Genomic DNA, 22612 nt, shown 5'->3' with positions numbered 1-22612 from the left:
ATATATATGACCACCAGGTGGCAGTGTTGCAGACCAAACTATTTTTGGAAGGGGCAGTATGACAAGTTTGGGAGAAAATCCTCAGGTCTTGAAACTTTCTTGAAATGTACTGGAGAGGCATCAGAGAAGGGGCTTATACATCTTGGTGCTTCCCATTAGTAGCACAACGGATGTCTCTGGATAAGATTTCCAGGGGACAGCATCAGTTTTATAGTCTTTCATGACCCCAGAACTCAGATAATTCTGAATGTCATTACCCAGGGTATATAAAGCTCTGGTGGCTTAGTGGTAAAGAGCTTCACTGCCAGTCAGAAAGCACGTGGTTTGAATCCACCAGTTCCTCTTTGAGAGAAAGATGGGCTGTCCCCACTCATGCAGTTCACTGTATGTGAAACTTGCTATGGTGAGCTATGATGAGTTGGCTTTGACTCAACAGCATATAACAACATAAAAGCTCTAGTGGTTTAGTCCATTGGGAGTTGGGCTTCTAACCCAAAAACTGCACTTGTCTGGTGATTCAAACCCGCCAGGCGCTCCAAGGGCATTTTCCTCACGTGGTCTTAGAAACCCCATGGAAGGTCAGCTGTGAGACAGCCAGCGATGAGTTGAAATTGACCCAATGACAGTGTGTGAATAAAGCAAGAAGGCAGTAAATGGCCAAGAGTGGTCTTGTGTTGCTTTTAGCTGGATAGAGTCCTTCCCTGACTCCATGTGAACTCCTGCATGATGCAATGAAATGCTACTGTGACTGCTGCTGCTTCTGAGAACCTTGGAAAACCTCCCTCCCTACACTATTATTACTTCATCTGTACACGAGATCAAGGGAGCTTTGGCAGCCTACTGGATAAGGAGTGATGTCAATTGAAAAGCAAGCAATTCAAATCCACCACCTGCTCCCCAGGGAAAGATAGGTAATCTCCTCCTGTGCGATTGACAGTCTCTGAAAAGAGGGTCAGCTATGAGGCACTTGGACTTCATGGCAAGAAGAGTTCTTGATCTTAGCTAGTTGCTCATCGACATGATGACGCTGAACTCTGTGATAAGTAAGCAGAGCAAGGAAAGGAGTTGGGATCATAAGGGTTAAGAGAAGAGAGCTCTCTTAATGAGCTCTGAGCTCTCAATGCTTGGCATGGCCATCCTATGAGTAGGGGGCATCAGGCCCATCTTTTTAAGTGCCATTGAGCCAGCTCTGACTCATAGCAACCTTCTCTGTAACAGAAAGAAATGCTATCTGGATCTGCACCTTCTTCATCGTCATCGCTATGTTTGAACCCACCAGACTCCCTCTTTTTCGGCTGACTCTGTACTTTTACTAACAATAATTTATTTCCCCCGCAACTTATCCTTCCTGATGACATATCCAATGTAAAGTGTTCCCATTCTTGCTTCTAAGGAGAATTCTGGCTGTACGGTTTTCAAGACCGGTTTGATTTGTTCATTTTTCTGGAAACCTATTACGTATTCAATATTCTTCACAAATACCACAGTTTAACATTTCTTCTTTGATTTTCCTTACTCATTGTCCTTATTAAATGTATATGTCTATGAGGCGATCGAAAACATTATGGCTCAGTTTAGGCACACCTTAGTTATCAACTAAGAATATCTTTGCTTTTTAATATTTTTTTGTCTTTTTTTAATCATTTTTTTTAATTTTCATGAAAATTTACAGAGACTTTGGATTTCCATTCATTCACTGTTGCACTTTTCTCCCTGCCTACCCCTCTCCCCAGTACACTCTTCTCTTTGAAAAGTAAAATTCTTTCATTGTTTTACAATCCCTACCCCCAGGTCCACTCCACTATGCAGCCTTCTCTCTGGACTCCTGTTGTGACAAAAATACCTAATCATATATCCTCTTTAAACAGTTTTCTCCCTCATCTGTTTCAATGTAATATACATTATTTATCCCACCTTTCTCAATCTACCTCCAACCCCAATGTCAGTCCCATTTTACAACAGTGTCACTATGCAGTATTGTGACTGAGATATTTCACTCAGCATAATGTCCTCCAGAGTAACCCATTTTGAATAATACTGCATGAGTTCCTTGTTTTTCACTGCAGCGTAGTATCCCATTATGTGAATATACCACAGCTTCTCTATCCATTCGTTTGTTGATAGGCACTTAGGTTGTTTCCAACTCTTTGCTATTGTGAACAAAGCCACAATAAACATGGTGTGGATGCATATATCTGCTTGGATGTCAGTTATGATCTCTTGGGGTATATTTCTAGTAGTGGAATTGCTGGGTCAAATGGTATTTCTATTTGCAACTTTTTGAGAAAGCGCCACTCCGCCTTCCACAATGGTTGCACCATCTTACATTCCCACCAACAGTGAATAAGGATTCCAGTTTCTCCACAACCTCGCCAGCATTTGTTGCTTGCTTTTCTGTTAAATTTTGCTATTCTTACTGAGGTGAGATGCTATCTCATAGTTGTTTTGGCTTTTTAGCATTTTTAAAGAGATCTTGTACAGTATATTTTTTTTGGTTGTTTAATGTGATTTGTGTGAAAGTTTACAAAATTAATTCTCTATCCAACCATCCATATAAATTTTGTTTTGTAACATTAATTACAGTATGTGCAGTGCAAATGCACTCTTCCCATTTTATCCCTGTGCTTCTTATACCCATTAGTCCTTCTAACCTACTCTTTGTGGCATTATGAGCTTTATCCCTGGGCAAATGCTGCCCTTTTGACCTTATGTAGCCAGTTATTCTAAGGAATCACTGCCTTCCTGGCATTACATTCACCTTATGTTGTTGTTGTTGTTGTTAGGTGCCATCAAGTCGATCCTTGATGAACAGCACATCTGAACCTTGCCCTATCCTGTGCCATTCTCACAGTCTCTGCTCTGCTTGTTATAGTCACTGTGTCAATCCATCTCCTTGAGGGGCTGCCTCTTTTACTCGCACTTCACTTTCCTCAGCATGAAGTCTTTTTTCCAAAGACTGGCCCCTCCTGACAACATGCCCAAAATATCTGAGACAAAATTTCACAATCCTTGTATTTTATTGTATTGTATTGTATGTCCTCCAAAACAGATATGTTTGTTCTTTTGGAAATCTATAGTATATACAGCACTCTTGACCACTGCCACAATTCAAAGGTATAAATTCATCTATCATCCTTCACATACATAGGGAATTGAAAAGACCAGGGCTTGAGTTAGGTGCACCTTAGTCTTTAAGATGACGTAGTTTCTCTTTAAAACTCTGGAGAGGTCCTTGACATTTTTTCAATGTAGCATGCCTTTTGATTTCTTGACTGCTGCTAACATGAGTATTGTTGATTGTAGATGTAAGTAAAATGAAATCTTTCACAACCAGTCAGTAAAGAAATGCCCTCACTGATTGTGTGATGTTTAATATTATGTGTCAACTTGAGAACATATACGATTGGAGTGAACGTTGGAATGACTTTGGATGAAACTTCATCTCACATATTTTGGGTAAGAGGGTTAGTCTTTGGGAAAATACTGTATGTTGGGAAAGATGGAGGGTCAGCAAAAGATAGGAAAATCTTTGATGACGTGGCTTGACACAGTGACCGCAACCACGGGTTTGAGCATGACGGAGATCATGAGGACGGCCTAGGACAGAGCAAGGTTCATCTGCTGCTCAGAGCCATGATGAGTTGTAGTAGATTCAATAACACACAACAACCTGGGGAGGCTATGATTCATAATGGTTTGACCAGGCAATGTACCGGTAGCTGTTTCTTAACACAACTGAAGAGAATGTAATTACTGAAAAAAACTCATGGCTGCTGACCCTCCAGTGGTTTTCAGAGGCTGTAAGTCATGAGAGAAGAAACTGCCTATGTTTCTCCTTCAAAGCAGCTGGAGGATTTGAAACACCTGCCGTTGGGTAGCTTAAAAATCCTTTATGAGGCTTGGGCACTGGAGTCTTCCTCCACTCTGGAAGTTGGCTGGCTGACTGACGGGATGGCTGGCATCTCGGTGGCGGCTCAACTTGGTGGCAGTCAAGGCTAGGGAAGGTTCTGGGGCCCTTTCTGCTGTGTGTTACTGCTCTTCTTGCCCTTCAAAAGTAGGTGGGAGGCCCAGAGCCTTAAACTAAGGGGAAGTAAGGGCGGAACCTGTGGAGCTTGCTTCAGGTGGTAGCTTAGAGTCAGTCACCTACCACTCAACGGCACTTAACAACCAACACCTTTGGGTTGATAGTACAACTGCTTACCTACTAGGTCACCAGAGCTCTATATAATGTAATTAGTATACTGTTGTTGTTGTTGTTATGTGCCATCGAGTCGTTTACGACTCATAGCGACCCTATGTACAACAGCCCTAAACCCTGCTCTATCCTGTGCCAATCTCATTGCCTCTGACACACCCATCCCAATTACCCCAGTCACTAAATCAGTCCACCTCATAGAGGGTCTTCCCCTCCTGCGCTGTCCCTCTACTCTACCCAGCATGATGTCCCTCTCTAAAGACCTGTCTCTCCTTATAACATGTCCAAAGTATGTCAGATGAAGCCCCAGAATCCTTGCCTCCAAGGAGCATCCTGGTTTAACCCTCTTTAGGATGAATCTGTTTGTTTTCTTGGCAGTCCATGGTACATTCAATACTCTTCTCCAGCACCACAGCTCAAAGGCGTCAATTCTCCTTCTGTCCTCCCTAGTCATTGTCCAACTCTCTGGTGCATAACTACTATAATGCAATATAATCAACAGCCAATCAGTAAAAGGGGGAGTTTCCTTTGGGGTCTTATTGTTGTTATGTGTCATCGAGGCACCTATAACTCATGTTGTCTTATGTGCCATCGAGTCGCTTGTGACTCATAGCGACACTATGTACAACAGCCCTAAACTCTGCCAATCTCATTGCCTCTGACACACCCATCCCACTTACCCCAGTCACTGAATCAATCAATCCACCTCATAGAGGGACTTCCCTTCCTGCGCTGTCCCTCCACCCTACCAACAATGATGTCCTTCTCCAAATCTTTGCTTCTAAGGAGCCACCCAGTTTAACCCTTTCCAGGATGAATCTGTTTTCCTAGCAGTCCATGGTACCCTCAATACTCTTCTCCAGCATCACAGCTCAAAGGCATCAATTCTCTATCTTCCTTAGTCATGGTTCAACTCTCTGATGCATAACAAGTGATAGACTCATAATGACCCTATTTATGATAGCTCTGAATCCTGTCTTATCCTGAGCCATTCTCACTGTCTCTGACACACCTACCCCAAATATCCCAGTTACTGTGTCAATTCATCTTATCTAGAGTCTGACTCTCTCCTGAGCTGTCTGTCCCTCCACCCTTCTAAGCATGATGTCCTTCTCCAAGGATTGGTCCCTCCTGGCCACATGCCCAAGTATTTGAGACAGAGCTTCAAAATCCTTGCCTCCAGGGAGCAGCCTGGTTTAATTCTCTCTAAGACAGACCTGTTTGTTCTCTTGCAAGTCCATATTATGTTCAAAACTCTTCTCCAGCACCACAACTCAAAAGCATAGATTCTTCTCCTGTCATCCTTAGTCACTCACTGTCCAGCTCTCTGATGCATAGCAAGTAATTGCAAAAGCCATGGCCTGGATCAGGCACCCCTTATCTCTCTGAAGAGGTCCCTGACTGCAGATTTCCCTAATGCAATTAATCTTTTGATTTACAGACTGCTGGTGCCAAGAGTATTTATTGTGGAGCTGAGCAAGCTGAAATTGTTAACAACCTCAATCTCCTCTCCATCTATTATGGTGCCACCAATTGGCCCAATGGTGAGGATCTTTGTCTTCTTGATGCTGAGCTACTAAAGGCTAAAGTTCTTGACCTTCTGCAGTAAAACTATTCAGGTCCATCTCAGTTTCAGCAAGCAAAGATGGGTCATTTGCATAACACAGGTTGTTGATAAGTCTTCTTCCAAACAAATTTTCTGGTCAAATTCACTTTCTCACTTGACCTTGTACTCTTCTCATTGCCTGACCTATAGACATTGAGGCATAACCTTGTAGAAGCCTCTGGCCTGTCACTTTACCTTTGAATTTTGGACTGGCTGTTCACAGGGTCACTATGGGTCATACTCGACTTGACAGCACCTAACAGCAACAACAGTCCTCTAGTCAATCCTGTAAATTATATATATGAGACATTTTGAATATCAGATAATCATATGATCTACTATACCGGAAATGAGAAGGTGAGGCAAAACAGGGTTGCATTCATAATTAAAAAGACCATTTCTAGGTTCATTCTGAAATACAGTGTTGAGAGTAATAGGAAAATATCCATACACATACAAGGAAGATCTGTTAATACCACTATCTTTCAAATATATGCACCAACAACCAGAGCCAAAGAAGAGAAAATAGATGATTTCTACCAACTTTTGCAGTCAGAAATTGACTGAACATGCAACCAAAATGCATTAATAATAATGGGTGACTGGAATACAAAAGTTGGGAATAAGGAAGAAGGATCCCTAGTCAGAAAACATGGACTTAGTGACAGAAAGGAGGTTGGAGATAGATGATAGCATTTTGTACAATCAATTTATTTATTGCAAATACCATTTATAAGAAAAACATCCTTGGAGGCAAGGATTTTGAAGCTCTGTCTCACATACTTTAGACATGTTGACTCCTCAGAAGGGTGGAGGGTCAGCACGGGAGAGGCAGACGCTGGAAGACATGGAGTAACTGGGATAATGAGGTTAAGTGTCTTAGAAACTGTGAGATTGGCTCAGGATAGGGCATAGTTCAGAGTCATTATATGTAGTAGGGTTGATATGAATCACAATCAACTCAATAGCACATAAAAACAACACCACCACCACCAAATTATATATATATTCCAAGACCATTGCCATGAAGTTGATTCTGATGCATAGAAACCCTCTATCGGCTTTCTGAGGCTAGAAATCTTTAGGAGGTGACTGTCAATCTTTCTTCCACAGAGTACTTGGTAAATTTGAACCACCTTGTACTGAGCAGCCAAATATGCACAATGCCACCAGCATATATATATACATTTTGTTGCTGTTAGATGCCACTGAGTCGACTACAACTCATAGCGGCCCAGTGAACAACAGATCTGAACCCTGTTCTGTCCTGGGCCATCCTCATGACCTCTGACACACCTGAGGGCATTGTGGCAGTCACTGTGTCAATCCATCTGGTTGAGGTCTTCCCCTCTTTCACTGACCTCTACCTTTCCAAGCATGATGCCCTTCTCGAAGGAATTGCCTTTTCTAGCAACAAGCCCAAAGAATGTGAGATAAAGCTTTGTTATTTTTGCCTCCAAGGATCACCCTGGCTGCACGTTCTCCAAGATACATCTGTTTGTTCTCTTGGCCGTCCATGGGATGTTCAGTGCTCTTCTCCAGTGCCACAGTTCAAGACATCAATAATTCTGTCATCCTTATTGTCAAGTTCTCAGATGAATAGCAAATGACTGAAAGGTCATGGCCTGAATCAGACATAGTTCTCAAATTGACTTCATTAGTCCTCAATAATTTGGAGAAGTCCCTGACTTTAGATTTTCCTAGTGCAATGTCTCCTGATTTCCTGACTGCTGGTACTGAGTGTTGATTGTGGATCCAAGGAAGATGAAGTCATTGACAGTTTCAGTATTTTCTCTGTCATTATGTTCTCTGTTGATCCAGTACTGAGAATCTGTTTTCTTAATGTTGAAATGCAATGTATACTGAAGGCTGTATTCTTTATTTTCTGCAGCAAGCACTCTTCACTTTTAGCAAGCAAGGTTTTGTCATCTGCACAACTTATTGATTAGTCTTTCTCCAGTCTTCATGACACACACGTTATTATCGTGGACTATCAAGTCAGAACCAAACCATAGCTGGCCCTCTAGCAGATTTTCATTTTCAGAGGCAGTACATCACCAAAGAGGAGACTGCTCACCTTTCTCCTTGCTCAGATTTCTCCTGTGGATTTGAACCACATAGTTTGTGTTGGCAGCACAATTCCTTACCATTAAGCTACCAGAGCTCCGTGTGTGTGTGTGTGTGTGTGTGGGCGCGCGCGCGCGCGCGCGCACTCTAGTGATGCAGCCCATAGAATGTGCTAACTCAATGGTTGTACTTCTCTGGCTGTTAAATCCACTGGCAGCTCTGAGGGAGGATGGGCAACCTCCACCTGTGTGATTTATAGCCTTAGAAACCAACTTAGATGGTCAGCTGTGAGTTGCAATTCCATGGTAACAAGTTAGTGGCTCCTAGTCTCTCTTCCCCTCCGCTTCCCTCCCCCTGTCCTCTCCTCTCCTCTTTCTCTCACATTGGGCCTGATGAAGCTCTAGCTTCTCCCATGTTTCTGATTTTTTTCCTTCCTAGTCCTCCTTTCCTTCTCTCTTTAAAAATATTTAGATTTATAGTAACAATGCCAGTGAAAGCTATCAATTTCTACTCTTTTTCTCTGTTGAAGATGGTGGACAACAGCCTTGGGAACTCCAGTCTCTCCCAGACAAGGAAGAAAGGCCACAGAGGATGGCTTTCCTCTTTACACAAGTACAGCCGGGATGGGAGACTTCCTCTGACTTATGAAACTTCAGGAATTAGTGAAAGAATAGCGAGGGGGTGGTGAGAATGGTTTTCTCAAGAGGCAAAAAGGAAGAAGGGAAAAATCTTCATGAGAGTTCTCTGTACCCCGTCCCCAAACCTTCATGCTCTTGAGAATTCAGCATTGATGTGAAGGAGCTATGTCCTGATGTTGTTGGAGGAACATTGTCCTTTGTCATCAGAAGGCGCAAAAGAGATGTCCTTCAGCCACTGAAAGCAAATGTACATATTCACATCCATCATTATTTAAAGATGTAACAGTACCTAGCAGAAGTTTCTTCTTTCAAAAGGAAGAGGTGACAAAAAAAAAATTATGTGCTGTTGAGTTGCCTGCGATGCATAGTGCCCCTATGTACAACAGCCCTTAGCTCTTCTATCCAGGGTGATATTGCTGATTAAGATGGATCCCGGCTGATTCCAGAAGAATGTCTATTTGTGTATTATTGATTATGTAAAGGCATTTGACTGTGTGGATCATAACAAACTTTGGCTAATATTGAGAAGAATAGGAATCCTCGAATACTTAATTATGCACACACAAAATTTACATCTAGACTAAGAAGCTGTTGTCAGAATGGATCAAGGAACATTCATTGCATGCTTTAAAATCAGGAAAGGTGTTCAATCAGGGTTGTATCCTTTCTCCATATCTATTCAATCTATAGGCTGACCAAATAATTTAAAAACGGTCCTCCATGAAGAATGTGACATCAGGATAGGAGAAAGACTCTTCAACAACCTGTGTTATGCAGATGACACAACCTTGCTTGTTGAAAGTGAAAAAGACTTGAACACTTAGTTCAGAAATTCAAGGACTACAGCCTTAAATATGAGTTACATCTCAACATCATGAAGACAAAAATCCTTGCCATTGGACCGATAAGCAATATTATGTTGGATGGAGAAAAGATTGAAGTTGTTAATTATTTCATCTTACTTGGGTTCACAACCAACACCCTTTAAACCAGCAGTCAGGAGATCAAGAGCATTGGGCAAATCTGCTGTTGGAGACCTTCCCAAATTACTAAGGAGCATTGAAGCCAGTTTGAAGACTAAGGTGTACTCGATTCAAGCCATGGTTTTTTCATTAATAGAGGTCTATGCCAAATGGGACTATTTCCACAAGTGTTAATTTAAAACTGTCCAGTTGGAGCTGACTCATAGCTGACCCTCCAGCAGTTTCAGAAACTATAAATTGCACAAGGAGACTGCTCATTTTTCTCCCATGGAGCTGCTAGTGTATTTGAACCAGCCACCTGTAGGTTAGCAGCATAACCCACTTAAAACTATGTCACCTTTGTTGTTGTTAGGGCCATCGAATTGACAACCACTCACAGAAACCCTATGAACAATGAACCCTGCTCTTTCTTGTGCCATCCTCAACATTCCTGACATGCTTGAACCCACTGTTAGTTACTGTGTGTAACAAAGTCATCTTATTGAGAGTCTTCCTGTCTTTGACACTCCATCTGTCCAAGCATGATAAATTTTTTCCCCCAAGGACTGGCTTCTAACAACTTGCCTCAAATTCAGATGTTAGTATTTACAACATCTTTTTGGATGATGCAATTTTTATTATTTAATAGTGCCAGATTCTGTTCTGGCACTCAAACTTTCACTACTGTCCCGTTGCTGACCCTCCAGTGTTTTTGAGGCTGTATAATGCAAAGGAACATGTTATTGTTGTTAAGTGTCGTCGAGTCGCAGGCGACTCATAGCGACCTTATGAAGGAGAGTCCTCGACGCTTGGGTGCCTTTCATTCTCTCTCCAGGTTCATAGGGTTTCCGGAGGCAAGCTATTATGGAAGTGGATGCCACTCCTCCTTCCAAGCTTGTTTTAATCGGGGATCTCCACTCCACTCTGTCCGCATTGGGTAGCCAACCATTAATGCATTTGACACATCAGTGTCACAGTGTTCTGCCTCACAGCAACCACAAGTGACCGCTGTACGGCAACTTGTACAGCAGGGCTATACTTCCCATATTTTTCCCTTACAGCTGCTGGTGGGTTATCAGCACAACTTCCTAGAGACCATGCTACCAGAGTTCTCCTCTTCTGATTTTTTTGTTGTTGTTAGGTGCCATCGAGAATTCAGCTCACAGTGACCCTATAAACAAGAGATGTGAACCTTGCCATATCCTGTGCCTTCCTCACCACTTCTGATACATTTGACCCCACTGTTACAGTTACTGTGTCAATCCATCTTATTGAGGGTCTTCTCTTTCACTCAACCCCCACCTTTCCAACCATGTCTTTTTCCAAGGACTGTTCCCTCCTAATCACAAACCAAAAGTATTTAAGACAAAGTTTTGCCACACTCACCTCCAAGAAGCACCGTTGTTTAACTTTCTCCAAAACTTGTTTTTTCTCTTGCAGTCCCTGGGATATGTAGTGCACCTCTCCAACATGACAACTCAAGTTCTGCCTGGGCTATGGGGAGAACTGTTGTTTCTTTCAGCTTTTTCTCAGTTGCTTGGCACTCTCCAAATGACATCAGTCTTTCTTCAATTTGTGCTTGCCTATCTGTATACCTAATCTGGCTTGTAGATGTCAGCAGTCATTAGGTTTACACACACATCAAACTGATATGGCCTCATTCCTACAAAAACACTATTCTCAAATGATTATATCTAAGTGTTGATATTGGGAGTCTAACATATATTTTTGGGGTGGCATCCATTCAATACATCAGACTCCTTTATGTATATTCATAACCCGAATTAGGTCACTTGACTCTGAGTTCAAAACACATAAGCATGGAAGGTGTCAGCTACTTTTTTGAGTTAGTGAAAATGATAAATTATGACTAAAAGGGATAGTTTTTAGAAGAAAAACTGGCACTTAAAAATAATTTCCCCTAACAGAGCTAGAATCAAAATAAGAATTTTAAAAGCTGACTTTGTAAAAGTAAAAAAATAAAAATAATTCATTTCCCTTTACAAATTAGTAGTTCAAATCCTTATGACTCGGCACTCTCACAAATTAGTAGTCCAACTCCTATAATTTTACAGGTTTAATATGTTGCACAAAGCTTTCATTTTCCAAGAGCAGATACCTGACTTTATAAATGATGGAAGGTTCTGAGCCACTGTCTCCCTTCCCAGGAGCACACAGGACCAGAAGGATCCCAAAAAAGATGGGTGAATTGGAACGCAAGACTCAAAAAAATAGTAACTTCCAGGAAAGGAATCCGCATTCCAAATGGAAGTGACTTCATGTTAGAATGAGAAAAATCTTTCTAAGAATTGTTTGTTTGAGAACTTTGTTTTTTTAAAAAAATTTTTTTTAATTGGTTTGCTTTCAAAGTTCATATACACTGTGTTTCACACTATTCTTCATTCATATTGTGTTTCATACAATCATTCTCATATTTTATAAAACTAATCACCACTGGACCTTGCCCAGCATGACCCTGTGTTTTTACCTGAGAGGTGTTTTAAAATAGAATGTGCTACTTCCTGAGGTCAGAGCTCCGTCTGAGCAGAGGCCATGGAAAAGAGAACAAAGTTGAGCATCCCTGAGATCACCCTCAGGATCACCAGTGATTCACTAGAAAGACACAGAACTCAGCAAAGCATTATATTCATAGTTACAGTTTATTACAGCGAAAGGACACAGACTGAAATCAGCACAGGTAAAAGCATAGAGCACAGCTCAGAAGAGTTCTTGTGTGAGCTTCCTGGTGTCCTCTCCCACCTTCCTGGTGATTTACAGACAGCACTTAACTTCTCTCAACAATGTTATGTGTCAACATATAAGAAATAATGCCAACAGCGGAAGCTCACTCAAAGCTTGGTACCCAGAGATTTTTACTGGTTTAGATACTCAACATGGTTATTCCACAAGTCAAGTGATACTGTGTGGATGAAGCCTCCCACCATAAATCACACTGTTGGCACAGACAATCTAGCACGTCCAAGGTCTCCAGCTAAATAAAGACACTTAAAAGGCAAAGTAGTCCAAGTGTTTAAAGGTTACGTGCTGGGAGCCAGGGGCAAAAGGCCATAGTTTTCTTTGGGCAATTTTAATCTTTTACTGCACAGAGAGGAAGATATGGTTCCCTCTAAAATCTCCTCTAATTATGAGGTTCCCTCTTCCTACCTGAGGTGTTTCCTGTATTTTAAAATACATTCAAACCTGAGAGCATTCTTAGGTGCTATTTCAACCCTGGGGTTTTCAGTTGAGGCAGCTGTGAGAACTCATGAGGTTTATGTGGTCATCACAGTTACCAAGGAGTCCTAAAAGAGGGTGGTTAGCTCCACACAGACTTGCTCCTGACATCCATTTAGGTCAGAACTTTTTTATAGAGGATCTAAGTAAGCCTCAGTGGTTTATATAGAAATGACTTTTTTTTTTCTGGTCTATGTGGCTTTTTAAAATTTTTTTTTTTTAAATTTTTAGTCTATGTGGCTTTAGAGGAATGCAATTACACCTTTTCTTCCATATCAACTGTCTCACTATCCAACATTTCATATCCACAACAGTAAAAATCCACTACCTGACTTTTGTACACTGATGTACATCTGGCAGTAACAAAGCCAAGGTGCCCCTGCTGAGAGTTGTGTTGGCTATGATAGTTAAGGTTATGAGTCAGCTTGGCTGGGCCATGATTCTTAGAGGCTTGGCAGTTAGGTAATGATGAAATCTGACCATTAAATAATGATGTAATCATCTTCCTTTTTTTAATCTGATATCATCATTCTCCATTTTTTCACAATGCCAATTCTGCATAATGATCTACTTTTGGAACTTAAGCATATCTACAAGTGAGAGTGAATGCACTGTTTAATTGGAGTTAAACTGTTCTGTTTAATTTGGAATGTCACCAAAAATTATTCAGAAAAGGCCATACGGGAAGAGAGAACTGCTTGTGGCATTTTCATCCTTGGTGCCTCCATCCTTGGCCAGTGCTATGGCTACAATTCACATGCACCCAGGCCACAGTTGTGATTCAATTATTCTCAGACAACAGTTTGCTTCCCATTCCTACCTTGGCATAGCTACGCCAAGCACACGTAACAGAACGTACTGCCCTGTCATAGCATTCTTCCTTGAGATGCCATCTTTATGCTGCAGGCAGGGATCACAGTGTGTTTTAAAATTATGTTTGCAGGAGGGGTTTGTTATCTATGATTTTCATTCTTTATAGTAACAGGAACTTTAAACCTTTGTTAGAAAAAGGAACATTGTGTCTGACAAGCCTCACTCCATTCCTCACATCATCTACAAGCCCGGGCTGCACAATGCTCCACCATCACTGACAGGTGAGGAGCTCCAGCCCAGGACTGGAGCAGTTTAGTCCTCTCAGTATCAAAGACAGTTAACAAGTCACACACTCTCATCCAAACCCCTCTCTACTTCTGGTTAAAGGCCCAGGTTTACAGGCACTTTTCACTCCTCTGGTCTTCTTCCTCTGAAAAGTCCTGTATTTTCTATCTTTCTCTTGCAGCCTTCCAGCAGGGCACTGACTGCTCTTATCGTGTGGCACCTACTTGCCATTCTTTTCTCCTCACTGAAACTCTGCTAATATTGAGGGTGTTAAAGTGACATCAGGACTCATCACTGGCCTGTCAAGCCCACCCACACTGGCCATCCAACAATACCCATAATCGGGTAGGTTCTGGCCACCCAACAATACCCACAATTGGGCAGGTTCATACATACAAGTAAGCCAAGTCCATAATTGGACTTCCCTGACAAAAGTAACAGAAAAAAGAAGAAATGGGATTATCTGGAGTGAAAAGCTGTGGAGGATTAACAAACCACTGCATGGGGAGATGCAGCTGGTCCAGAGGCCCTACCTGCTTCTCCCAGCATGTGCCTCTTCCTTCTCAGGCTGCTCTGAGCTCAGAGGTCCAGCTGTGGAAGCAGACTGGGATTTTAGGCAGGAGCATCTCCAAACACAAACAGAGAAGGCTTTGAAGAACCCCTTGGAGATGACTCCAAGGGCTTCTCTCCACCAGAGGCGGCATCCTTGGCACCAGTCTCTTGCTTTGGACAAACAATCAGGGAGGTCTGACACCAGGATGGTGTGATGAAGATGGGCCGCAGGGGCCCAGAAAAGTACGCCTGTGGAAAGGTGTAGATGTGGGATTCCTCGTTCACACTGTAGAAAGAAATCTCCCCTCCCTCATAGTCTAGGAAAACCCCAACTCGAGGGTGGGGATTCTTCTGGGGGTTGAAGGCACCTGCAGGAATAAGGTCTCCCTTGCTCCAAAACCCACGGTCAGCGGTCCAGGGGGAGGAGTCCATCCTGTCGACATCCTCTTTACACACGCCAAGGTGCCAACTTCCTCCGTCTCTCAACTCCACTTCCCAGTAGTATCTGCCAGCAGTCAGGCGCTCGCAGCCCACCACACTTGGGAAGCTCCCAAACAGACCAAGCTGGCCATGCCAGGGCCGCCTCTGTGACACAGCCCTCCGGTCCTCGGACAGCGTGAGGAACGGGTGCGCACTGTCGGGGTCCAGGGTCACCACCACTGCAGAACACACACAGGAAGGGTTGGCACAATGGTCAGCACAGTGAGTGTGCAGTAAGTGTGGGGCTTTAATTATGCTTCCTGTGGGAGGGTTTTCCCCCTAACGGTTCTCACTGCCCCTGCTATAGGCTCATCGTGCCACCTAGAATGTTATCCTTGTATCTTGGCCTTTTGAAGGTGGTCATCTTGGAGAAGATGCCAGCTGACCATTAACTTTAGACTTCTAAGTCCCACAGAGCAGACATACTGTGGTGCTACCGCCACTGGTTCTGGGAAGAGAAGGCACACAGAGGCCACGGCAGCCAGGAGGACCTGCTGGCAAGCAGTGCTGGAAGTAGACTGTAAGGACAAGATGGGGACGGGATTGTGGAGTTGGCTGTGGGAAAGGGCAGTTAGGACGGGAAGGAGAGCTTTCCATTACAGAGAGGGAAACAGGAGGGAGAAAACTGTAGAGAGTGAGGGCTGGGACTAAGAGTGATGGGGACAGGAATGCTGGCAGGAGACAGCCATCCCTGAAAACAGAGGAACCTTAGAAGAAAGTACAATAGTAAGATCCTGGGCTGAGAGACAAAACAAAAGGTATGGAAAAGAAAAGAGCAGGGTGTCACTGGGCTAGGACAGCAAGATGGCCACCATATTGTTTACAGGAGACACTTCCAAGGGCCAGGGGGACAGGAACAATGTCAGCCCCAGCATCAGCACTACAGCAAGGTCTCTCCCACGTCATGAGTGGTCTCTTATAAAACAATGTGACATGTTTCCTCAGAGCACACACAAAACACTACCCATGAACATGTTCACCGTCTATGCCATCCACTAGCCACAGTGGTACCAATACTGCCTACCACTCCATGCAATGCTGGACTTGATAACAATACAATGAAAGAATTGTAACAGTGTGCTTAACAGTTACATAAGGAATGAAAGCTAGCCATGAATACTATGCCCTCCTCTTTCTAATTTCAAGTGCTTCCATCATCTCTGCTTTAGGAAACTCCCTGATATAGGTGAGGTCTTGCCAAAGTTGGATGGAGAAAGCAGCAGAATGAAATGAGGGACAACAGGAGGAAAACAAAAGGAGGAAGGACAGAATTCCCGGATCCTGGACCTTGGAAGAAGACCTCCCTTTGAGGTCAAGCTGGGATCTTTGGGAAATGTCCCAGTGCAGAGACACCTAGCAAGCTGGCCCTGGAATCACAGCATTTAAAAACTCTCGTGTCTCTAAATACCCACTCCTTGTTGGCTGTCATCAAGCTGGCTCAAACGAGAGACTTTGCAGAATAAACTACTCTGAAGGGTCTGCAAGGCTGTGACCACTCTTCCTAGTTGCCTTGGGTGGATTCAAACTACAAACCTTTCACTTAATAGATTATGGCTGAACAATTTTTGCCACCGAGGGACCCTTAAAATACCCATGTTTTCCTTACCCTGGAATTTCCGAAGTGTGTCCAATAGTCCTGGAACTTTGCACACAGTCTTTAGCTCCATGGGAACAGCTTTTGGGGTCTGAAGCTCCAGATGTTTAACCCTAAAGATGCATATGGTCTGTTAATCTTCTGCGCAGCAAGACAAAGGGCTACCTAGTTTATGAAGAAGACTGTTTGTCTCCCACGGGCAACATACCTGTTCAGAATCCCTCCTAGACCCTGCAGAGAGAAGAAAAAGCTCTGAGTTAGAGTGAATTCTACCACCACCATTCTTAGAAGCCCTTAAAAGCACAGGTAGCTTCTCCTCTGTGCTCCAACAATCTCCCACTGCAGGTCGATCTTCCACTCAATGCCCCTGCTGATTTCTTTGCTCCATTTCCAAGTCAGACATCTTGCATCAATAATACACTTTCCTATTCCTTCTATCACACGCTCATACCTAACCTATTCTAATTCTCTAATCTTGCTCTTGCAACCAGAGCAGCTCTTGTCGTGGTCACTGACGGTCTCCAAGTTGTAAAAGGAGTGATGACTTTCAGTCTTTATCCTTCTGGACCATTCAGTGATGCCTGGGACTCTTCCCCAACTCTAACAACACTTTTCCTCAAAGGCTGCTGGTTTTTCCTCAGGCTTCTCCTGGATTCTCCTGAGCCCCAGCGAAGGACCTCTTACTCAGAACTAACAGGGTGACCATTCTCAACTCAACCTCTCTCCTTCTGCAATCTTGTCCAAGCCCACAGCTTTAGCTAATGTCTATGTGCATATGATTCACAAAAGCCTTCCTCAGACTGTGCCGTGAAGGGCTGTGGTTGTGAGCTGCCATGGAGTCAACTCACAGTGATTTCACATGTGCAGAGCAGAAATGCTCCACGGGATTCTCAGGGGTGTGGTCATTCGGAAACAGATCACCAGGCCTTTCTTCTGAGGTACTATTTGGTTACTAGTTGGGCACTTAACCATTAGTGCACCATCCAGACAACAAAAAGTTTTCTTTTTTTAATAACTTTAATGTTCTTAAGGATGCAAAAACCCTTGGGTTTTTTGAGGGGAAAAATCCCCACAAACACAATATAAAAAAACAAAACAACAACTCCTAAGGTTATTTTAAGAAAAAGGATTTTAGAAAAAAACCCATTCCCCCCCCACCCCTAGAAATAGGTTAGAAAATTGTATGGAATCACCAATAATAAAGTTTCAATCATGTGAAATGCTGGGAAAATAGCAAACTCATCTTTTATAATTTTGTTCCATTGCACAAAGTTCAGGTAAGAGTTCTCCACTCAAGGGTCTGCAGAGTGGGGCGTAGCTGCCAGGACAGGGCTGGGGACATAGAGCGGCTTCTGCCTGGAACACACAGACCCACACACGCCTGAGGGGGAGCCTGGGCGGGTTCTGGGGACACAGGAGGATATAGCCATAAAACAACAGATCACAGCATCTCCTTTCTTAGTCCACAGGGAAGCCCTTCTCCCATATTTCTTCTTATGCCCACCTAAGAACGGACGTATGAAGACCAGAAGCACAGAGATGCTACCTGCCCAGAGTTGCAGATCAGGCCTTCCTACGTCTCTCCTTTCTCTTCCAACCCTCCCTACTTTCTATTCTCTAACCCCAGACCAGGACAGAAGGGTCACCTGGAGCATCCCCAAGGCTGGGCGCTGGCGGAGTGCCTCCAGTTCCGTGATGAGCTCCTCCACAGTGCGGCTCTGCTTGGCCAGGTTGCACTCCTCCTTCCCCAGCACCTGCATCATCTCTGCCTCTTCCTCATCCAGCTCCTGCAGGACCCGCAGCTCCTCCTCAGCCAGCAACTGCCGGAACTTCTCAAACTCAGACACTGTCCTCTGCTTCCGCTCCTGCACCTTTGCCTGAGAGTAAGGGAAGAGTCAGCAAAAGCAGGAGTAGGAAGTACACGCAGGCAGGTCCTCAGCAATGGAAAACACTATTCAAGATCACCTGGAAGAGCTGATTATTACATTATCAGGAGTTTTAAAAGTCCCCTATGAAACATAGCCACATTAAAAAGTAACTTATTGGAGCTCTGATGGCCTAAGGGCAAGAAGCTGCACTGCACACTGAAGGTACACGGTTCAAATCCACCAGATGCTCCACTAGAGAAGGAGGGCAATCTCCTCCTGTGCCAGTGGGATCTAATTCAATAGTACAAAGAGGGAAAAAATTTAAAAAAACCAAAAAACTAAAACTGGATTTAAAAAAAAAAAGTAACTTACTGAAAGCTGCTGCTGTTAGATGTAGGGAGCTCTGGTGCCTAGTCTGTAAGGAACTATACTGCTAAACTTTCAAAGGCAGCACCTCTCTGCTGGTTCAAATCCACCACCAATTTGGTTCTCATTTATCAGCAATGAGGGTTTTTTGACTGCTGTTAACAGCTAATATTGAGTCAACTCAGACTCAACGTGCCTCATGTGTGCAGAGCAGATCTGCTCCACAGTGTTTTCATGGCTGTGATTTTTTTATAAAAAATTTCCATTCAATCATTGTTGCACTTTTCTCCCTGCCCATCTCTCCCTTCTCCAGTTTGTTCTTCTCTTTGAAAAGTCAAAGAAAAATTCTTTCATTATTATACAATACCCGCCTCCCCAAGTCCACTCCACTATGCAGCATTCGTTCTGGACTCCTGTCATGACAAAAATACCTAATCATATATCCCTTTAAAGTTCTCTCCTTCATGTATTTCAATATAGTATACATAATTTATCCCATCTTTCTCAATCTCCCCCCAACCCGATGTCAGTCCTGTTTTAGAACAGTGGCACTATGCAGTATTTGTCCTTTTGTGAGTGAAATATTTCACTCACTATAATGTCCTTCAAGGTCACCCATTTTGCATATTTCATGAGTTCCTTGGTTTTTGAAAAAAAATTATTATTAATTTCAATGAAAATTTACAGAGACTTTGGATTTCCATTCATTCATTGTTGCACTTTCCTCTCCTCCCAACCCTCCCCCCCAGTACACTACCCTCTTGGAAAAGTAAAAGACAAATTCTTTCATTGTTTTACAATCCCTCCCCCAGGTCCACTCCACTATGCAGCCTTCGTTCTGGACTCCTGTCATGACAATGATACCTAATCACATATCCATTTTAAACAGTTCTCTCCCTCATCTGTTTCAACGCAGTATACATTATTTATCCCATCTTTCTCAGTCTCCCCCCAACCCCAATGTCAGTCCTGTTTTACAACAGTGGCACCATGCAGTATTTGTTCATGTGTGTGTTTGCCATCTGAATGTTTTCTTTGGTGAAGTGTTTGTTCATACCCTGTGCCCATTTTTCAATTGGATTTTCTACCTTGCAAGGGAATGAGCAAACCTACATTATCCCTTCCCACTTTATCTTGTGGTGGTGGGCTGTGATGTTTTAAAGCAGATCACTAGGCCTGTCTTCAAAGGTGCCTCAGGGCGAGTTCAAACTGTAAATCTTTCAGCTTATCCAAAATGCTTATCTGTTTGTACTACCCAGAAATTCCTTACCTGAACTTTTAAAGTGACACAGATCATATTAAAAACAAAGATATAATCACAATTCATGATTTCCTAATCATTTTACATTCATGGTCCATTGTATCTGCCTGGTGAGAGACAATCATGTTCACGCTACAATGCACATGCATCTCTTCTCAACGCCTCATTCAGTGAAGACAGGAAATCAGTTAAGGCAAAATACTTCACACCAAGGGAATGAGCAAACCTACATTACCCCTTCCCATTCAAACTAGGCTGTCCGTATTCACCAGCTCATCACCGCATAGGATCATTTTATCTTTTTTTTTAACCACTGTGTAGTTTCTTTTTTTAAAATTTAAATAAAATTTTTCTTTTATACTGGTTTGCTTACAAAGTTTGTATACATTGTTTTTCACACAGGATCCTTCCCATTTCCTTAAACCTCCCCGTCTTCCACCCATCAAACTGTGTGACCCTATGATTAAACACCCCTCATCACCCATCCTCACCCCTCTACTCCTATCCTCCCATCTTGGATACCATATTCTACAGTAATGGTCTTATACAGTATTTGTCCTTATGACACTGAATTAGTTCACTATGCATAATGCTCTTCAGTCCCTCCCAAGTTAGGTAGTGATTTACAAAATCATTGTTCCTGCATGCTGCTTAGTATTCCATTGTGTGAATATACCATAATTCCTCAATCCATTTGATTGTGGTTGGATATCTGGGCTGTTTCCATGTTCTTGCAATGGTGAATAATGCTGCTATTAAAATTTGTGTACAAATCTCCATTTGTGCCTCAAGTTCTCATTTTCTCAGGGTACACTGCAAGCAGTGGAATAGCTGGGTCATATGGAATTTCTATGTTCACCTTGAAGAAATGCCAAACTGCCTTCCAGAAGGGCTATACCATTTTACAATCCCACCAATAATATATAAGAGTTCCTATCTCACCATATCCTCTAACATTTATTACTTGCTGTTCTATTAAACTTTGCCACTGCTACTAAGGAAAGATGGTAGGTATCTCATAGTAGTTTTGATTTACATCTCTCCTAATGACAATGATTTTGAACATTTCTTTGTGAGGGTAATAATCTTTTATTGCCTTCTGGCAGCAAGTAACTCTTGGCTCCCTCCCTAAAGACACTCAATTTTCTACTGTCAAATAAAACCATGAATGAATTGAGGTTATTATTTTGGTTTTTATTAAAGATAAAATCTGATAGCATGGCTATTTGAACTGAAGACTAAACACTATACTGTCCAATACACAAACCACTCTAAGCACTAGAAATGGGATTAGAAGCTATAAATGAGAGTGCTATGAGTGTAAAGCTAGCATTTTATTTCAAAAGTTAGGAACTCTGATGCCCTACTAGGAAAGCTGTTGTATTGCTAGCCTAAAGATTTCAAAACTTAGTATGAAGATTACACCTCCACATTAAGGAAACAAAATCATTTTCCCCTGGGCCAACAGGAAACAAAAGATAAAGATTGATATTGTTAATGATTTCATCTGACTTGGATGCACAATCAACACCCTTGGTACGAGCAGTCAAGAAAATCAAAAGAAATATTGCATTGGGAGAATCTGTTGTCTCCTTAGAGTGCAAAACAGCAAGGATATTAGTTTAAATAGAGAAACTGTGGTATATTCACATAACGGAATACAGCACTGAAAAACAAGGAACTCATGAAATTTTATACAGAATGGGTGACCCTGGAGGACATTAGCTAAGTGAAATATCATAATGTCAAACATTGCATAATGTCACTGTTATAAAACAGGACTGATATGGGTGCTGGGAGAAAACTAAGAAGAGAGGGGATAAATGATGTACACTGCATTGAAAAAGATGAGGGAAAAAAACTACTTAAAATGAATATATAATTAGGCATTATTTGCATGACAACAGACCAGAATAAGAGCTGAATATTAAAATGAATGGTGGGTAGGTGGAGGAATTGTAAAACTATGAAAGAATTTTTTTCAAAGAGGAAAGTGAACTGGGGAGGGGGTGGGCAGGAGTATAGAAAAACATAAAATAAAATTTTAAAAAAATGCATCTCTTCTGGTTGGCTGACCAGGTGGCTGACTTCCAAATCCTACAAAACTTAACTAATAATAATATGTCAATGTAGGTTCATAACTTTTGACAAATATATACCACTGGAATGCAAGATGAAAAAACTAGGGCAGGAGGAAGATCTGGAACTCTGCGCAAATTTTTTTCATAAAAACTAAATGTGCTTTAAAACACAAATTTTATAAAAAAATTAAAAAGGTACTATTAAAAAATCAACTGTATATCTACATACTAGCAACACTGTTATAGTTATGTGCTGGCAAGACAGAATCAACTCATAGGTGACCCTCCAGCAGGTTTTCAGAGGCAGTAAGTTGCACAGGAGAAGACTGTCCATCTTTCTCCTGTGGAGCAATTGATGGATTAGAACCATGGCTCTGTCTGTAGAATTGCAGCACAGCTTCTTACCATTAGGTCACCTAATTAAACTGATTTAAAAATTCCATTTACTAATGATATGTCAGACAAGGGACTTATATCTAGAATTTATAAAATGCTCGAGCACCACAACAAGATCAAGGAGAATAATCCAATTGAAAAATGGGCACAGGATATGAACAGACACTTCACCAAGGAAGACATTCAGATGGCCAACAAGCACATGAAGAAATAT

At 42.3% G+C, this 22612-nt stretch overlaps 2 protein-coding genes across 2 annotated transcripts in view; both read right to left on the bottom strand.

The window, feature by feature from the left end:
- Window positions 1-14412: 14412 nt before the first annotated feature.
- LOC102847235 (E3 ubiquitin-protein ligase TRIM11-like) lies at window positions 14413-16499 on the bottom strand. The gene is made up of 2 exons (XM_006894031.1): window positions 16439-16499; window positions 14413-15011 (listed from the first exon to the last, which is right to left on the bottom strand). The coding sequence occupies exons 1-2, from the start codon at window positions 16497-16499 to the stop codon at window positions 14413-14415; spliced, it is 660 nt and encodes a 219-aa protein (XP_006894093.1).
- A 1219-nt stretch (window positions 16500-17718) lies between these two features.
- The window catches only part of LOC102846834 (E3 ubiquitin-protein ligase TRIM11-like), a 29155-nt gene continuing 24261 nt past the window's right edge, over window positions 17719-22612 (bottom strand). Inside the window, exons 4-5 of the mRNA XM_006894030.1 lie at window positions 18056-18303; window positions 17719-17782 (exon numbers count right to left, since the gene is read on the bottom strand). Coding sequence (XP_006894092.1) covers window positions 17719-17782; window positions 18056-18303 — 312 coding nt within the window. The remainder of the gene's footprint in view (window positions 17783-18055; window positions 18304-22612) is intronic.

Source organism: Elephantulus edwardii, unplaced genomic scaffold, assembly GCF_000299155.1.
Source record: "Elephantulus edwardii isolate Elephantulus edwardi_28Jun2011 unplaced genomic scaffold, EleEdw1.0 scaffold00133, whole genome shotgun sequence".
Classification (NCBI taxonomy): Eukaryota; Metazoa; Chordata; class Mammalia; order Macroscelidea; family Macroscelididae; genus Elephantulus; species Elephantulus edwardii.
Note: the sequence above shows the minus strand (reverse complement) of the source record. Positions and strands in the feature narration are given on the sequence as shown.

Bases quoted from the DNA above. Each gene is read 5' to 3' on its own strand.
- LOC102847235 (XM_006894031.1), bottom strand. From the start codon at position 16,499: ATGGAGCTAAAGACTGTGTGCAAAGTTCCAGGACTATTGGACACACTT. The intron at 15,012-16,438 runs GTAAGGAAAACA...TGTGTTCTGCAG, and splicing joins CACACTTCGGAAATTCCAGG to TGGTGGTGACCCTGGACCCC.